This window comes from Melanerpes formicivorus, unplaced genomic scaffold (assembly GCF_026170545.1).
Source record: "Melanerpes formicivorus ecotype bairdi unplaced genomic scaffold, bMelFor1.0.p_v2 SCAF_28, whole genome shotgun sequence".
NCBI lineage: Eukaryota > Metazoa > Chordata > Aves > Piciformes > Picidae > Melanerpes > Melanerpes formicivorus.
In genome coordinates this window covers 1,439,933-1,458,493 of record NW_027142380.1, presented here as the reverse complement: position 1 = coordinate 1,458,493, position 18,561 = coordinate 1,439,933, and the positions used below count along the sequence as shown (strand labels likewise).

Here is an 18,561-nt window from a genome sequence, read left to right as displayed (position 1 = left end):
ATGGCACCAAGTGCCGCGTCCATTCCCCTCTTGAACACCTCCAGGGATGGTGACTCCACCACCTCCCTGGGCAGCACATTCCAATGGCGAACAACTCTCTCAGTGAAGAGCTTTCTCCTCACCTCAAGCCTAAACTCCCCCTGGTGCAGCTTGATACTGTATCCTCTTGTTCTGGTGCTGGTTGCTTGAGAGAAGAGACCAACTCCCTCCTGGCTACAACCACCTCTCAGGTAGTTGTAGACAGCAATAAGGTCTCCCCTGAGCCTCCTCTTCTCCAGGCTAAACAATCCCAGCTCCCTCAGCCTCTCCTTGTAGGGCTTGTGCTCCAGGCCTCTTCCCCAGCCTTGTTGCCCTTCTCTGCACACGTCCAAGTGTCTCAATGTCCTTCTTAAACTGAGGGGCCCAGAACTGGACACTGTACTCAAGGTATGGCCTAACCAGTGCAGAGTACAGGGGCACAATGACTTCCCTGCTCCTGCTGGCAGGATGATACTAAACAGTTGCATAAACAAAGTTGACCCTGTCAGTGGCTAGCAGTTAAGTGTTTGATGTCATCATATTGTTTTTGTTTGTGAATGACACTTCTTGCCTTTGCTGAGGCTTTCTGTACAAGTCTTGGAATATCTGTGATGTTCCAAATAACTGGCACTAGTTTCTGTTTCAGTGATTAGATAGATCTTTCTGGGGTTTACTTCTTTTTTAACTGATGATGTAAACTACCAGATAAAACAACTGCAAGAACAGATTTTGGGGGGGGGGGGAAATGTTACCTTGACTTTTAAAGTCTTCTTAGAAGCTGATTGTCAGTCATGAGGAAGCTACTTCTGCGCTTAAAAAGTAACAAGCATAGATGGTCGTGGTGTTTTACAGGCAGTTGATGCTGGCATAGTCTTTCCACTAAAACCAAAGGAGTTGTAAAACTGAAGAACTTGGAATTTTCAGCTCACTAATATGAGTAATCTGCTAATATTTGCCAGACAGCAAAAAGCTTATTTCCCTTACTCCTTGAAATAGCAGCTTGTGATGGGGTTTTTAGCCCTATCCTTTGAGGAATGAAACTTGCTAGATGCAAAAAAACCAACCCCAAAACCATTTGATTTCATGACATAGTTCTGAATCTCTTAGTCTGTGTTACTACTACTGATCTTTCAGAGATAAACCAGTCTCTCCTATATTCTTGTATGCCTTATTGCTGTCATGTCTTTCAATGCAACCAAATCAGTGTTTGCTCATAAAAACAGGGCCCTCTGAAACTGTTCCGCACACTCAAATTGCGCTGACACAGAGCAGTTAGTTTGTGGAGCTGCTCGGTGAATGCTGGCAGCAGTTCTTTTCAAATGCCATCTTTAGCAGATCCAGAGTCATGTGCGTGGAGATTGGCAGCCTGCACGAGCAGCTCTACCCGGAGGAGCTGGCGCTCGCAGAATGCCTGCTCAATGCAAGTGCAAGAAGTCTGCAAGGAGCCAGATGTCAGGACACCGGCGTGCTTGCCTCCCTCTACTGCTGTGCAAATCCCAGCCCCCAGGCCTGCAGTGTTGTGTAGTCATCCTTTCTCATGCCGTCATGTCTTAATGAAACATAAAATGGCAGACATAAAAGACTAGCTGTGTCTAAGTACCTCAGAAGTATTAAAGCCCCTTGGAATACTCAAATGCACGTGCATAAGAACAGGGTTTGAGAATGTTATGTTCAGTGCCCATAAGAACAGACACTGGTAAATATATTTGAACACATACTGCTTACTAATAACTTAGGACACAGTCTGAGGCTGCACCAGGGAAGGTTTAGGCTGGAGGTTAGGAGGAAGTTTTACACAGAGAGAGTAATTGCCCACTGGAATGGGCTGCCTGGGGAGGTGGTGGGGTCGCCATCACTGGGGGTGTTCAGGAGGAGACTTGATAGGGTGCTTGGTTGCATGGTTTAGTTGATTAGGTGGTGTTGGATGATAGGTTGGACATGATCTTGAAGCTCTCTTCCAACCTGGTTTATGCTATGCTATAGTTAACTTATATAACATAACTAGTAAGTTATAGTTACTATAACTTATTAGAAATGGTAGCTAATAAGTAATAAGCTAATAAGTAGCTAATAAGCTAATAACTACTATAACTTCTTAGAAATGGTAGCTCCTGATAGGCAAGTTTGACTTCTCTTGGTGCTGTTTGGCAGTGATAGCACACCATTTCGAAGTACCAGTAAACCCTAGATTACTTAGGACATGCAGGCTTATATCTTTATCATCTTCTGTGCTTTAATATCAAGCCAACTTCACGTGGGACACACAGTCTGATGGAAGCCTTAGGAGCACACATGTTTGAGACTTGCCTTGGTCCTTTACCTGCATTTTGTTCCCAAGTGGAAACATCCTGGAATATCTATACAAAAATGATATTGTTGCCTAAGAGTCATGATGCCACCATGAAGCTGTCCAGAGCTGTTTGCAGTGTGTGTTTTATTTTGGCTTCTAAAGCTCTTTTTTTTTTTTCCTGTTTAAAAAAACCATAGACTTCTGGGCAGCAAGATAAGGAGAGCTGGCTGGAGGGCCTGGGCCTTGCAACCTTGTGACAACTTCATGAAGTCATCTGAGGGGAGAAATCGGGTTTGTTATTTACTTCCCAGGACTGGCAAAATTCTCCTCTTGGTTGGAAAAATGAGCTACAAATGTGAAGGCTGAATGTAGCCCACACGTTTCTCTGTGATTCACGCCTGAAGTGTATCCTACAGCCAGCATGACTGCAGTGAGCAGAAAAATCTGTTCACAGCTGTTGATGAGTATGAGCTTGGTGGGAGGTAGAGGCAGGACCCAAGTCATTAAAAATGCCGGGACAGGCCTTCAGCATTTCATGTTACAAACTTACAGCTGGACAGCGGGATCACAGGGGTGGTGGGAAGCAGCTGCAGCGCATTGCCACATTTGTGTGCTGTGCCTGTTGAGGATGGTGCTGCAGAAATGAGTGATGTTGTGTACTGTGAACAGCTGTATCGCAAAGCTTATCTTCATTCTCTTCATCTTCTTATAACAAAAGAAAAACACCCTTAGAAGCTGGGACTGTCAAGGAAAGAGATGCATTATTTGGGACTGAACAGGGATTACTTGCTGCAAGCTTACCTGGGCCCTGTGCTCTGCATGTGTGTGCTGCTGCTGTGGCTGTGCACACACACCGGCGTTTTCCAGTTGGGTGCCTTATCTTCTGAGCCACTGGTCATGATTCTGTGGATTCAGGTTATTACCTGCCTACCACTTGCTTCCTGAGTGTCCTCTACATCCTCCTTTCTGTCAACCAGAAGGAATTGTCCACTTCTGGCTTTTGTTGGATAAGCTCCTAGGTAGAATCTGAGCCAAGTGCAGCAGTGGGTTGTGTTGCTGGGAGTTTTGGCAGTGCACAGGGGACACAGTGCAGCATGCACTGGGCACTGATGCTCTCAGACACTGTGTTGTGTTAGGAAGAATAGCTGCAGTGAGTACAGCTGGGGAGTCTCATATCAGTCTTGTATGTGCCATCTTTCAGCTTTATTGCTGCATTTCTTTCGCTCTAAATCTTTCAGAGAAGGAATCTCGTAGCTGTTCTGTGATAATGCCTTCTGGCATACCATCTTGCTTAAGTCTTTCTTTTTTATATATAATTTAGTTCTGAATCTCCTCAGGAGGAATAGCCTAACAGCTTGAGAAATACGTATGTTGAGATTTCCTAGCTGAGTCCTACTGATCCTGTTTGCTGGCAGCTTGCAGCTGGAATTGTTGCTGTCCTGTGTAGGAGAGCTGGTGGATTAAAGCAGCATGGAAGTGCAGAGAAGGGGTTAGAATTTAACCCAAGGTCCCCTTTCTTCAGTATGTGGTCAACTAGGTTGTGCACTGATGGCTTCACCAGTGGTGTGTATAACACCAGCAGTATTTGTCATTCCCAAACTGCACTCTGCCTCCTAAATATGCTTCTAAATTTGCAGGCTGACACCAGGTCTCTGCATGCCAGAGGGTGAATGACGGGATACAGATTAAAGCCTTGTGATAAAGCAGAGCTCCTGTAGTGCTGTTTGTCAAGACTTTTCCATGATACCAAGACTGCAGACTCTAAATTGCATTTTTTTCCCCCCCTGTGCAGCCTGCAATCTGTAGTTAGGAGAGGGGCTGAACTGTCAGACAAATTGTAAACAATACTGGGAGGGAGGCCTGGAAACAGAGGGGTCACTATTTTTAAGCTCCCTGGAACCCAGGACAAAAAAACTAAACCAAAAAACCAGGGTGTCTGATTTTGTTGTCACTTTTGTCTGTTTTTCATAGCAAGCGAAAATAATTTGAGTTCAGTTTTGAAAACAGCTTCTAATGCTCAGAAGCCTGTAACAGATATGGAGGTCTTTGCTGCAAGACTTGAAACACTTGGGGTGCTGTTAATCATGGCTCAAGCCTCTGCAGCCTCAGGAGTGTTTGACCAGGGCTGCATATTGGAAGTCTGCTTAAAAGAGAGGTACAACAAAGGAAAGGAGAACATGTGATCCAACAAAAGCTTTTGGGTTGCCTTTTTATGTCTTCTTAATTCCTCATATATTTTTTTTCACTTCATTTACCTCAGTACCCTTAAGTCAAACATCTCTGAAGGTGTTTTTTTTTTTCTTCAGCAAAATTACTCAACACAAATGATGGTTTCTCTCTAAGGTGTTGCTCTTCTCTACCACCAACTCAATTCAGTCTCTGCTTTGCCCATAGTTGCTCACCAGCAGTAGCAATTTCAGAGGTGTTTTTAACTGTTGTGAAGAATTTGAAAGTGTGTCTTCAGAAAGTTTGGTGCAACAGACAAAGCAGTGCTCTTCTGAGGTCATCCTTTCTTTCTAGAACTAAGTAAAACTGTTCATGGATTAAAAGAAAGGCTTCTCAAGATTAATCCTATTTGCTTAAATCTATTTGTATAAAACCCTTTGATTAGGGGAAAGACAAGAAATGGAAGCTGCATTTCTTTATGCCTGGTTGGTGTTCATCTCAGCCAGACATTTCAGTGCAACCCTGATCTAACAGGGATTGTCAGCTTGCTGCAAAGCCATGGGATGTTGGCTCCAACTAAATCATAACATCTCCAACTCCTTCTTGGTTGAATCTCCTTGAGAATCATATGATGACTCTTGGTTTTAAATTCCTGATACCATATATCTGCAGAAGTGAGGATGGAAACATACCTCCAAAAAAAAATAGGCCATCCCTTGGAGAAAAGTGAAGTGAACCCATGAGATATGCATGCAACATAAATATGCATGAGCAATTTCTGTAGAATGTAAGCTCTACTAAAGATGGTGAGGTTTGAGCTTTTAGGAAAGATTTCTGTTTGAATTAGCAACTGTCAGAGTGGCAAGGTTGAAAAGATTTTTCTGCTGCAGAGAGATGAAACTTACAACTCTTCAAACAACTTAGCTTATCTAGGGAAGCAAGTTGAGACACAGTTGTTTAAGAGCTCTTTAAACCCAGCAAGGCACCTGCAGAGCTTCTTTGCACATTCTTTTGGTACTGTTTTGTCCTAAAGAGTGCCAGACTCTCTCTCACATTTCAGAAGTGTGAGAATTTTGCTTATCTTGGAGTGTAAAGAGCTCAGGAGATAACTTCTTTTTTTTTTCTATCTCCATTTATCTTGCTCTCTTCCAGAACATGAACAGATGTGCGTTTAATGTGATGGCATTACTTCTGTGTTCTACTTTCAGAATCTAATTTTGGCCAGCACTCTGTACATATTTCAGACTTCTTTTACAACTCCTGTAAAGTCTTACACAGAGCAGCTTCCCCTTGGCATCCTTCCTGTGTGCACTGACACTGTGCCCCTTCCCCCGTGCAGTGATAAACATTAGCGTTTGGTGCTTATTTCTGGCAGTCAGTAGCCTTCTATTGCTGGTAAGTCAGAGTTAAGCTGGTGGAGGTTTGGAAGAGGCTGCTGAGGTGACCAAATTCCTGGCTTAAGGTGAAGCTGGAAATTGCAGATTGGATGAGAATCTTCTCTCTTCAGCTTTGCTGTCCTGTTGTGAAGAAAGAAGCCAGGCCTTCAGTGAGAAATTTTCCAGGTTTGAATTTGGACTGAGCTGATCTTTGATCTTAAAGTTTGAAGATGTTGGTGAGAAAATGGAGAAACATGAACAAGAGAAAGAGAGAAAATTTTTTTGCATGGCTGTTGCTTTCAGCTTTCATCTTCTAAACTTTAATAAATTTAAGCACAGCTAGAAGAGCTCTGGAGAAGTCAGGTGATGCAGAAACATTGGCATAATTCATCACTTTAAGACAGAAGCTAAAATAGAATTGCAACACCTAGAATATGCATTTACTTCTGCACTGTGGTCTGTAGAAGTACTTTAATGAATTGATCTGCTACCAGCAAGGCACCCAATCATTTTTGGGTGTTAGTATTCTGAAGTAGGAGAATAGGGAAGTTTCAACAAAGCTGACAGTTTTCAAAGGCTTATTTTTTTCCCCCTTGTCTGAGACAAAGCTTTATTGTTCCTGGATAACGTGAGGTTCTTGATAAGGGATTGAATCATAACTCTTTCTGACATGTTGTATAAGCTTGAGATCTTTCACTGTGTGAAACTTCCAATTGTCCAGGAAATGCTGCATAGGACATTGTGCCTGAAGAGCTACCAAGGTTTATTTCCTAAGCTGTGAGGCAGCAGTGGGTGCTTATGGACCAGGCATCGATGTCTTCTACCAACAGTTCAGCCAGCAGTATCAGCTTCTGTACAGTGCTTCTCCAGCCCTGCATGGTAATAAATTGGGTCCATATGGATCAAACTTCAGACTGCAGTATTTTTCTGTGCTCAGCTTTTTTGGCTCGTGCTTGCAAAGAAAACCCTTCAGTTGTTCTGGGGTGCTGTTGTGGGAGAACGGGCTGGCTTGGTACAATCACTCACTCAATGTGAACCTACAGTCCCTGAAGAAGCTGGGGAGTGCTCCTAGTCAATAGAAGCAGGCTTTTTTGTTAAACACTTGTTTTTCTTCCCATGCTTGTTTTCTTGAACTTCTCCAGTAGTGTTGGTCCCTGATGGTATTCACATTTGCCTTGCTGTTGGTGAGCAGAATGACTGTAGTGTGGTGAGACTCCGCTCAATGGACACTGTCTCAGCTTCATCAGTTATCTGCTCTTCTCCCATGCCTCTTTCTTACAGTTTGAATGCTGTCTAAAATGTAAGATCTACTACTTCCATGCCACAGTCTGCTAACTGTGGGTACATTGCTGCTACTGGCTGACTTAAGAGCTTCTTTTTTGCAAGATCATATGCACTCCATTTAGGTAGTATCAGAAACATACCTCCAGTATGTTATATCAGTATCTTTGTTTCAGGGCTTTTATGAAAGTGGACTCATGTCATGAACCTAGCTTTATGAATTGGAAATGTTTTAATTTTGGGTGCTTTTATGAAGAAAGTAATAAAATTAGCACTACAGCTGATACAATTAGTGTTCCATGTGGACCAAAATGGAAGTGGTCACAAAAGCTTGGTCATTTTCTGGATCTGTTAATCTGTCATTTTTCTGGAGCATTACTTCTGTGTTTTGCCTGACAATTAATTTGACTCTCAAACATTTGAGTCTGTTAGATTTATAGCTATTCTGTTAGGTGACTTACATTTCAAAAATGTCCATACTGGTATCCATCTTCATGTCTTGAATGTAGTTGGTTCCTCTTCTGGGTACAAGTAACTTCACAAAGTCCATGGATACATGGTGCTGCAATGGATGCTACACCTCAGGCTCTGAAAATCCAACTGAAGAATACTCATTTTCATGTGTTACAGATCAAGTTCCCATTTAAATCTGGTGTGGTTTTGTTATTTTGTTGGCTTGGGGTTTATTTATCAGGTTCATAGTTCTTTCCTACTGCTACTGAGAAATAATTTTGTTACTGTTTGAGAATGATTCATTAGCATCTGGTTTGCATTTTCAGGAAGCCAGTCTTGTTGAGACCTCATTCCTGATTCTTGCTTGTTTTGAAAACCTGAAATACAGATATCTTCCTTCTACAAGCAAGTCAAAGGTATCTTACTAGGTCTGCCAGGCTAAGGGCTTAAGACAGCAACCCATCTGAGGCTGGCAGCGGCACTTCACCCATACGGACTGCAGCAGACTGCGTGTGTTGTCAGCAGCAGCCCTGTGCCATGCTCCATCTGATTGCTGGCTTCTGTGCTGGGAGGGAGGGCTGCCTGGGCAGCCTTTGTTTTCTGAGGGTTACATCGCTGGTACAGTCGAGGAAGATGACAAACCAGATCCTACACAGCATGAGCTAGTGCTTCACTCCTTCTAGAAAAAGGATTGTCTGAACACTGAAAATGATGCTTTTATTGCTGAGGTTTCCTACTGGTCAGAAAAGTGGACAAATCAGAAGGTAGAGGTGGGTAAGTCAAGTAAAAACCCCAGCTGTGTTGTGAACCAACCATCTAGTGCTGACAAATGCCAATGCAGGACTAGGACAGTATCATGTGGCAGGAATAGGTCACTTATGTTGTGAAACTCCACCGCTTCAGTGGGGTGCACTTAGAAGAGTAATGAATATGCTTTCCCTAGGTGTGCAGAGCCTGTTTTGTAGAAGTAGTGACTGTTGCTTGTTTTTCCTTCCGGACTTGTGTTGAGGGTGCTGGGTGTCTGTATTACCAGTAGATCTATTACCTTTGATTCACCTGTAGAAGATTCAAGAAGGTTTATGGCTTTTCAGCTGATGATTGAGACTGACAGCTTCTCTAGGGGGGAAAAAAAGAGCATTTCCTGCAACTAGGGTAGAAGGAGTTGTGTTTTATGTATGTATAGCAGGGAGTGAGGTGCCGTGGTGATAACTTGTCTTGGAGTAGACAAGGGAGTAGAACCCTTTAATGTCAGAAAAGTGTTTGCAGCATGTATGGACCACTGGGTTTGCCTGGATGCTTCCTAGCACAGAGAGGAGTGAGGACTTGTGAGCCTTTTGCATCCCCCAGGAGACCTGCTTTGTTTGATCTCCATGGGCCTGATAAAGGCATGAAGAGGTCAAGAAACAGGTTGAAGTTCCAGCAGTTCAGCAGATGCCTATGGGCATGGTGGGAATGAGCCTTTTTGTGGTAGCAGACCAGTTTGTTTTCTTCTGAACTAAACTAATACATAGAACCAAAGGAGAACTCATTTGCTTGTGTCCTTGTAAAATTACTTTAATTGTATTCTAGAAGGCACTCAGGCTAGTACAGGCTGTGATAGGGCTTGCTGGGAGTCCACATAATGCAAGCAATTCTGGTTGGACATAGTTCCTGCCACAGTAGCTTTCCATCTTTCTATTCCAGTCCAGTGTACAACTTCCTTCTCTATAGTGAAGGCTGGGGGGAGAATGTTTTGGTTTCCCCCCCTACCCTTTGCTGTCACAGGATGTCTGCCTTTGCAGCTTGTTACTGCTGCTTCAGCTCAGTAAGTGGTATCTGTCTACCCTGCAGTTCCCAATTTGCATACTTATTGAGGACCCTAATCCCAGTCTGCTCTGGGCCTCTCAAGTGGCAGCCAGAGTCAACGATGGGTGTGGGATTTCTGTGAGCAGTTAAGCTAATCCAGTGGACTCTTGATTCCTTCCTCTCTGTGCTGTTGTGACTGTCTGAGTCAGTTTGTGTACGTCCATGCTTCATTCCAACCTGTGGATTGCAGATGCACCAGCTGTGAGCATTGTCTAGTATTTAAACAAGTGGGAATTGAGCATCACTGGGATATTGTACTGAGTTTGTACAACTTGGTAGTCTTATAAGAAGATCATAGTCCTAAGTCATAGGTATGGCCTCAAAATATGCCTAACTTGACTTCTTCTTTTTTTTATTTTTATTTCCCACCTAGGTATCACATGCTGTTGCAAAGCTAGTATTAGTTAGTTTCCACTGGCAAATCTCAGAGATTTTGGAAAGGTAAGTGTAAATAGTCTTGCCTCTTCTGTACTTAGTGCTTTTCTCCCTTGCTTTGCAGGAGAGCTTAGGGTGGTCCATAGGTGTCTTTTTGACAGGCACTTTTGAACCTGAAGGCAAGCCACACGAGACATCCCAAGGAGCAGAGGAAAACCAGTTTTGTTGAGGCTGCATTGCCTGTAAGGAATTTATAAACAAGGACAGGGTAGTGGTGGTTAATGTCTTCCAGTTTAAGGAATTGTTGTCATGCCAGGAGCCCCACAGATGCATTTAGCTTAAACCTTGAGCTAACATTGAGAGTGCTGCATCTACATGTGTGTATTTTTACATATTTGAAGTTAACCCTGCTGTTCTGTTTTGAACATCTCAGCCCTAGATCATAAAGGAGCACTGAACCTGTGCTGATGTATTCTTTAGTAGTTTGTTCACATTGAAGGTTTTGCTCTTCCCGAACAGAAGTGATGGGGTTTGTCCAAGCTGATGAGCATTTGGAAAGCAGGAGATGGTATGAGAGAACTGAGAAGTGCAACCCCTTTATTGCTTGCTCAATGACACTGTAATGAAGTCCTCCAACTGATTTCAAAGGGAGGGTTCGGGCTCTGCCCAAACATGTACAGGAAGTGTGTCAGGAGGCACTGCTGTCTGGCAGCCCCTTCAGAAAATACTGGCTTGGAACTGAACATTGTCTGAAAATAGAGAGCATATCAGTCTGACTCATTCTGCCATGCCATTTTTGGCCCTGTAGCCAGGAACTTCATTCAGGGAACGTATGGGAAATGCATCTCATGCATGGATATTGTTGCAGCATCTTTGCTATCTGGATTGTTGGTTACCATGCATGCTGTGAAAGCTTTTCTCTGGGGAACATGGAGAGTGAGATTCCTGCATAGCAGCTCAGGGCGATTCTGCAGGTTAACTAATGAGATTCAAACAAGAGGAAGTTTGAGAGAAGATTTGTTTCTGAAGCCATGACTTTACAAGCTGTTCTGCAGATGATCTAGTCCACAAACTTCAACCTTGGTACAAAGTGACATTATGAAATGAAAGTTCCCTGGTACAACTCAAAAGTGCTAGTGGGAAGGGAGGCTTTACAGCACGATCACAGCAGTGGTGCTGCTATTTCTGAATTCATTGGAATACAAACATTTCTCTGCAATGAAAATCACAAACTACAAAATGTGGTTAAGGCATTCTAGACAGCTGTCTGTCAGCAGCCTAAGGGGTGATAATCTGTCACAGAGTAAATACTCTAACTAGATAATAGACTGGAATCAAAGTAAGACCTAACCAGGATAGCTTGATTTACAAGGGAATAGGAGACAGTCAGGAGCCTCCCTGGAGTGTGTTGTTATGGGCAGTGGCTAGCAGTGTGGATGGAAAATTTTAGCCTCAGATTTTTTTTCAGGGGAAGGGAAAGAGTTATAGCAAAATATTAAAGGAGTGTGGGGGAAATGTTGATCCACTATTGGGAGAAGGATTGTTCCTGTTTCTGATTTTGGAGGAACTCTCATGAAGCTTTGTTGATGAGAGCTCAGCTCACTATTGTGAAGGAGCCTCACACAGGACACATTTCCACTTTCCTTGTTGAAACCTGCTCTGCCATTTGCACAGTCTGTTACTTATTCAGGTGAGAAGGATCAATTTAACAAAGCAAATGTATTCAGAAACTGATTTGATCATTCTTCAATTGCCTTTTCAGGCACAAGTCTAATGCTGCCCAATTGCTGGTAGAAGCACGAGTTCAGCCCACCTCATCCAAACATGTAAGTATGTTAACTATTTTGGTCTGTTCTCTTGGCAGACATCTCTGACCCACCTCATTGGAGGATTGCATTACTAATGGCGTAGTCTGTCCCATGTTAACCCTTTGTCAGCTCAGGTCCACACCCTATCTCGTTGCTGGGTTTGCTTTTTAAAGGAGAATGCATTCGATAGATGTCTAACTTTTAAATACAAGCTCCTACATTTAGTGTTGAGGAATTATCTGCCTCAAGGAAATTTAAACTCTTTTTTTTGGCATGAGTGATGGTACACAATGGGGGGAGCAGAGTGCATGGGCTTGGCTACCTCTTCCAGTTTCGCTGCCTCTGTAAAAGACACTCAGGGGAAGCTCTGGCTGCACAGAGTATGCAGAGCTTGTCTGTGGCTAGAACGGAGTGGGGTTTAATTATTATTTTTATTCCTGGGGAGACTGTTTGCTGCACTGCTCTGCTCAGGGATGCTTTAGCCCCCTCTCCCAGTGGTGTTGCCACTGAGCCAGTCAGCAGTGATATTTGAACCAACAGCTGCCTGTGTTTTTTAGTCAGTGCTACACAGTTCCACAGGTCTTTAGAGGCCTGTTTGGTTTTTTGTTTTAAACTCCCCTTAAATAGAAACTTCCTGTTGCATGTTTACAGGCTTCATTCACAATGGGTGCCTTAGTACAGTCCAGTTACCCCAGGAAGACATTGCCATGTGCCAGATTTTGAATGATAAAACATTACATCTGAGAAACACTCTTTGGGCTGGGGGGAGGGGAGGGTTTAAAAGCCTGTTCTGGCATCTGAGTGAAAATCCTAAAACAGCTGACAGGAGTAAGCTTCATGGACTCAAAATAAATTATCTGCCTAGAGTCCAGAAAAATCATCTTTGTTATACCTGCACATTTGTCCATGTATTTTGAGATTTGTCTGAATCTTCTGTCAGCTGCCACTTAAGTACTCTCTGCTGCAATGGTAATTTCATTTGAGGAAGAGAGGTATTAGAGTTCAAAGGCTGGTTTAAGTCTTGACAAACTTGATTTGGTAGGCAGTTCATGACAGTTGTTTTGTATGTGAAAGGGCACGTTGTGGTGTTCTTTGGCTCATCATGCAGAGTGATGATATTTAGGGCCAGACACTGAATGTCTGTAGAACAACTCACCCTTGCAGGAAGAAGCTGTAGTGGTGAGCTCAGAGGGACAGCTTGTGAAGGTTTAAGGTAGTGTGCTTGCTGTTCAAGTGGAGCAGTTGATCCAGGCAATCAGTGCAGTTGCAGACTTGGTGAATCTTATTCTGGTCTGTAAGTGAGGCCATTTAGAACAAAGTCTCATTATTTCTTTTTTCCTGTGGTCATGCTATAAAACAAGCCCTGCTGGTCATGTGGCTGCATATCATGCTGCTGCTCCTCTGTGTCTCCGGAATGCAGAGCTGGGCATGGAAACTGACAGCTGCCTCGAACGAGCTTCCCGGAGTAGCAAAGGTTTAGGTTGATGAAATGTGATTATATGACTTATCTGTGAAGGTAGAAATAGGAACATAAAATCCTTCTAACAGGTTGCAGAGCCTTGGTTTTGATGGTTCTGTGCTAGACCTAGTTCTCCAGGTCCAAAGGGTGAGCCAAGATGTTTTGGAGGCTAGATCTGTTGTTTAGGGATAAGCTCTGCACTGCCCAAGAGGACATCTAGGCTGCTTCCCAGTGGTTGGTGAAGCAATAGCAGAATTATGCCTAACTTGAAACAAACCCTTCAATCCCCTCTAGCTGAAGGGATGATGCTGGCTTATCCAAGTGTAGCATAGGCAGAAGATAAAAGAGAGATGAGGTGATGGTCTATGAATGCTCTTTCCTTTCTGCATAAATACCCTCCATGCTGCACCTTCAGTTGCCACTCCTTTTAGCCAGCCATTGTCCAGTAAAAGGGCACTTCTAAGCCTGCTTCCAGCTATAGCTACTCTTCAGGGCCGGTGGAACAGTGGTAGAATCTGACCCAGCTAACAAAGAACATCAGTAAATTCAGGAAAGGGCTAACACAATTATGTATTTCCTTGTGTTTCAAACAAGGAGAGAATGAGAACCAGAAAAGTGAAGGTGAGTTCTGGGTAGTGTTCAGTGAGTTTCAGTCTGTTGTGCTCTGTGAGATTAAAGAGGTACCTGACAAGGGCTGACTGTTGGGGCAGTGCAGCACCTTAACGCACCACTGCTTATGAGCCAGTTCTGGCCTGGAGCTTATCCCAGGTGCCTGTAGATGAGGTGAGAATACTCTGGAAGAGCTGGGATGCTTTCACTGTAATGCTGCTTTGTCTTTCTCCCAGGCAATGGTACATTCCTCCCATCACTGCGCAGTGTGCATGCAGTTTGTCCGGAAGGAGAACTTGCTCTCCCTGGCTTGTCAGCACCAGTTCTGTCGCAGCTGCTGGGAGCAGCATTGTACAGTGCTCGTCAAGGATGGTGTTGGAGTCGGTGAGTTCAAGGCAGATACGGTACTGGACCTGCTTGCCACGTTGCCTGTTCTGACACTGACTGGGTGAATTGGTCTAAAACATCTCAGTAAGGAGAAAATGAAGCAGGGAGTGAGCATTTGTGACAAACTTGAACAGTGCACTTGAATCTGTGGTTATTGTTGGTATATACCACCAGGAGAGCTCTACTCCAGCCTAACAAAATACACAAGTCCATAGATCCATTCTAGTATGAGGTGTCCTTGCCCATGGCAGGAGGTTGGAACTAGATGATCCTTAAGGTCCCTTCCAACCCTAACAATTCTATGATTTGCTGCTTTTCTCCCCTCATGATCTTAAAAGCTTGTCTGTAATAAGTTAGAAGCAGCAAATCTGCTTTAATTTGAGTTGTATTTCTCATGGTGTTGCACTACCCCTGGACTGTTTGTGGATGCAAACATCTGTTCCCTTTGTGTTAGGCAGAAGCCAGTAGTTGCCAGAGTTGCTTTGGGGTTTTTCCTAGTCTCTTTTATGCTGGCATGGCAGTAACACACAATTTTCTGCTTTAAGATCTGAACTTGTGAATACTGGTTGAAGCACTTACTGGTCCTGGATGCTCATGCTCCGTCATCTTTTGGTGAAGACAGCTGGGCTTCAGCTTTTCAGCAGCCCTGGTAGACTTGTTTCACAGTTGTGCCACTCCTGCCACAATAACAGATGGCACCTAGGAAACTGTGTTGAATGCTCTCTATGCATTCATTCCTTAGTATAAGTTGCATTGTGCTAAAATGTTGCTTTCTTTTCTCAGGGGTCTCCTGTATGGCTCAGGACTGTCTACTTCGGACACCAGAAGACTTTGTGTTTCCATTGCTGCCTAGTGAAGAGCTGAAAGACAAATACAGGCGCTACCTCTTCAGGGACTATGTTGAGGTATCATAGTATCATTCAGGGTTGGAAGGGACCACAAGGATCATCTAGTTCCAACCCCCCTGCCATGGGCAGGGACACCCCACACTAGATCAGGCTGGCCAGAGCCTCATCCAGCCTGGGCTTAAACACCTCCAGGGATGGGGCCTCAACCACCTCCCTGGACAACCCATTCCAGGATTTCACCACTCTCATGGTGAAGAACCTCCTCCTCACATCCAGCCTGAATCTCCCCACCTCCAGCTTCATTCCATTCCCCCTAGTCCTATCACTACCTGAGATCCTGAGAAGTCCTTCCCCAGCCCTCCTGTAGACCCCCTTCAGATACTGGAAGGCCACAATTAGGTCACCTGGGAGCCTTCTCTTCTGCAGACTGAACAGCCCCAACTCCTTCAGTCTGTCCTCATAGGAGAGGTGCTCCAGCCCTCTGATCATCCTTGTGGCCCTTCTCTGGACACGTTCCAGCACCTCCACATCCCTCTTGTAATAGGGGCTCCAGAACTGGACACAGTACTCCAGGTGGGGTCTCACCAGGGCTGAGTAGAGGGGGAGAATCACCTCCCTCGACCTGCTGGCCACACTTCTCCTGATGCAGCCCAGGATCTGATTGGCTTTGCGGGCTGCAAGTGCACATTGAGAGCTCATGTTGAGCTTCTTGTCCACCAGCACCCCCAAGTCTCTCTCCTCAGGGCTGCTTTCCAGCCAGTAACTGCCCAGCCTCTATTGGTCTTTTCGATTTTAAACACCCTGGGTCAATTCACTAATTTCACTTGCAGAAATGTTGTTTGAAGTGTCCTAATCAAAGATGCAAAACTATACCTGATAAACATGATGTGGCTGTTCCTGCAGCCTCACTGACAAAAGGCTCTAGCAGGTTGCCAAAGTAAATTTGGCTGTAACGTCACCCAGTAAATCCTTGGCTGGTGCCTCAGAATGCTGCAGCTGAGAACTTCAAGCATCAGCCTGAGTTTTAAAGCCCTCATAGCTCTTGCACAGATGCTTCGGATTCTGAAAAATAAGTCCCTTGTCTTGGTGTAGTCCCACTGGATTGGCTTGTTCAGTAACATTCTATGTGATTTGTTTGAGATTAAAGCAGCAGTTGTTAAGGTTAAATGTGCAATATTATTCTGGTAACTGGGAACAGACTGAGAACACTCAAGAAGCACTGAAGCAGTATGAAGGTGATGTCACCTCTGCTTAGTAAGCAAGCCTTTGGGAAGGAGCCACAGGAAAACAGCTGAATATGTGCTAGAGTATGAGAGGATGAGGAAAGAGCTCAGATGCAGTAAAATTGTGCAGTGTCTTTGGTGGTTCTTACAGTTGTGGATCTGCAGCCCTCCATTTGAATTCCCTGCTCTAGAGAAACTGTAATACTGTCTTTTCCAATGAGGAAGAGATTGTTCTGTTGGCCAAGACCTGGTGACAGTTTTCTTTCTCTTTGAATAAGAAATAACTGACTTTTGGCAGGGAGAGGAGCGGCTCAACTTGAATAGAAAATGCTCTTCTGCACCCACTGCTGATCTTACCATCTTGGTGTGTTCACAGAGCCATTATCAGCTGCAGCTGTGTCCTGGTGCAGATTGTCCCATGGTGATACAGGTACAAGAGCCAAAAGCCCGGCGAGTGCAGTGCAATCGTTGCAATGAGGTCTTCTGGTAAGAAACAGAAAAGGTTAAACATCACAAGGAAAGTGTGTGCTGTCCTCAGAGCGACTCTGTTTGCTTGCCAGCAGGTTCAGTGTGTGGAGACATCTCAAATGCTTTGCTAGAGTTGTTTGTAATTTGAGTTAGCTTGAGTAATTGGACACTTGGGGTCTGACTTTTGCAGGTGGTCAGCCGTCCCCTTGCTCCCTAAACTCCTTGGGAGCTGGGTGTTCTGACATCCAGGGCTTGAGTAAACAAGGGGTTCTCCTCTTTTGGCTAGGCTACAAATGTTGATACAGTCATAGTGACTGCTAGATACTCTGGTAATGGATGTGGAGGCCTCCCTGCTATCTGCTGGTATTGAATTTTTAAGTTAATTACAAGTATTTGGCTTCCAGTGTGTCTGGTGTATGCAGGAATACATTTCTGCTGAGTAGGAACACTAATATTCTGTGTCTGACTCCAGATGTGTATGGCACAAAAGGAAAAAGATGGCTTTCAGGACTGCTTTCTGCTCCTGGGTCTCCAGAATCGCTGCTGATGAGAATGTCTGTAGAGCACAATGCAAGTGGTTTACAAAGCTGGCTTGCCACTATCTCCATGCAAATGGCCCTTACTCACTTGGGACTGGTCAGGTCATGCTAATGCAGATGCCTGGTACCTACCACTGGAGTCAAACTACTTTAAAGCCACTGGTCTGCCCCAGGCCTCTGCAGTTATGTTAGAGCAGACACAGGTAGAGTGAAGGGTTGAGATGTGTTGGCCCTCAGAGATGGGATGTATCAACGGCGGGTTCAGCTTTGGTCTTCATACTCTAGTAATGCACAAGTGCATTTGCATTTCTTACTCTCACCTGGCCTCCCAGATTCTGGTGATCAGGCAAACCTCAATTGTTGAGTCACTTCCTTGGAAATCCATGTCTCTTTTTCTCTTTTTTCCTCCCCTCTTAAGCTTTAAATGTCGGCAGATGTACCACGCACCCACAGACTGTGCTACCATTCGGAAGTGGCTCACCAAGTGTGCAGATGACTCCGAAACAGCCAACTACATCAGTGCTCACACTAAAGATGTAAGGACCAGCACCTGCATGTTTTTTCCTTGTCCTCTAGCTCTGCCTGGGAAGCAAGATACAATGCTATACGTACACAGCAATGCTATATGTACATAGCATTGTGTCCAGCTGCTCTCCTGCTGTAAGGACCTCATGGTCCTTATTCCAGACCTGGTGTGAATGCCTTTGGCAGCCATAAGTGCTGTCCTCCCACTGGCACAAGAATTGTGACTACTAGAAATGATCAGTGGAGATGTATTAAAAATGGAAGGAGGGAGTATAATAAGTGCAGAGTCAGTACCAAATAAGGCACTAGTAGTGGTTAAACCTGAGCAACTGTGTGGAATGCTATTAACTGGAAGGTGAGGGAGAGGAGACTTGATTTGGCAGGGACAGCAAAATAGGGTAGATGAAGTCTGTAAACCAGGCACTAAAATACTTCTAGTAGATGCAGACCCAAGAAATAGTATTAAATATTGTGTACTGTAGTCTTACCTGTAGATTTGTCTTTAAAAGTTGTAAATATGCTAGCTTTATCCTCCAGATTAGCTATCTGCTGATTTGAACTTCTAATGTCTTTTAGGGGGTTTGTGGCATTTTTTTCTGTCATAACAAGTGGCAATTGTGACAGTGTTAAGATAGGCTAGAGAACTTAAATTCCCTTCTTCCCCTGGAGAAGGTGTCAGCATGTGATGGTGTTGTTTCTGCTATGCTCTTTTGTAGAAATAAGGCTCTGTTAGGTTGAGCATGGTCCTGGCATATGTTTTGCCTGCCATTAAAATTCATAGAGCAGCAAAACTCACTTTCTCCTTTGCTCCTGTGCAACCCAAAAAATGTCACTGGCCTTGACACTCCAGAACATCAGTGAAGCAAAGAGGAGTGCGGCTTTCAATGTGTT

General features: G+C 44.2%; 1 protein-coding gene across 4 annotated transcripts in view; it reads left to right on the top strand.

Moving 5' to 3' along the window:
* Nucleotides 1-18,561, top strand: part of ARIH2 (ariadne RBR E3 ubiquitin protein ligase 2) — a 32,834-nt gene that overhangs the window by 8,409 nt on the left and 5,864 nt on the right. For all 4 annotated transcript variants that reach the window (XM_068154210.1, XM_068154213.1, XM_068154212.1 and 1 more), the window contains 6 exons: nucleotides 9,803-9,870; nucleotides 11,567-11,630; nucleotides 13,917-14,064; nucleotides 14,851-14,972; nucleotides 16,515-16,624; nucleotides 17,564-17,681. In XM_068154210.1, coding sequence (XP_068010311.1) covers nucleotides 9,803-9,870; nucleotides 11,567-11,630; nucleotides 13,917-14,064; nucleotides 14,851-14,972; nucleotides 16,515-16,624; nucleotides 17,564-17,681 — 630 coding nt within the window. The remainder of the gene's footprint in view (nucleotides 1-9,802; nucleotides 9,871-11,566; nucleotides 11,631-13,916; nucleotides 14,065-14,850; nucleotides 14,973-16,514; nucleotides 16,625-17,563; nucleotides 17,682-18,561) is intronic.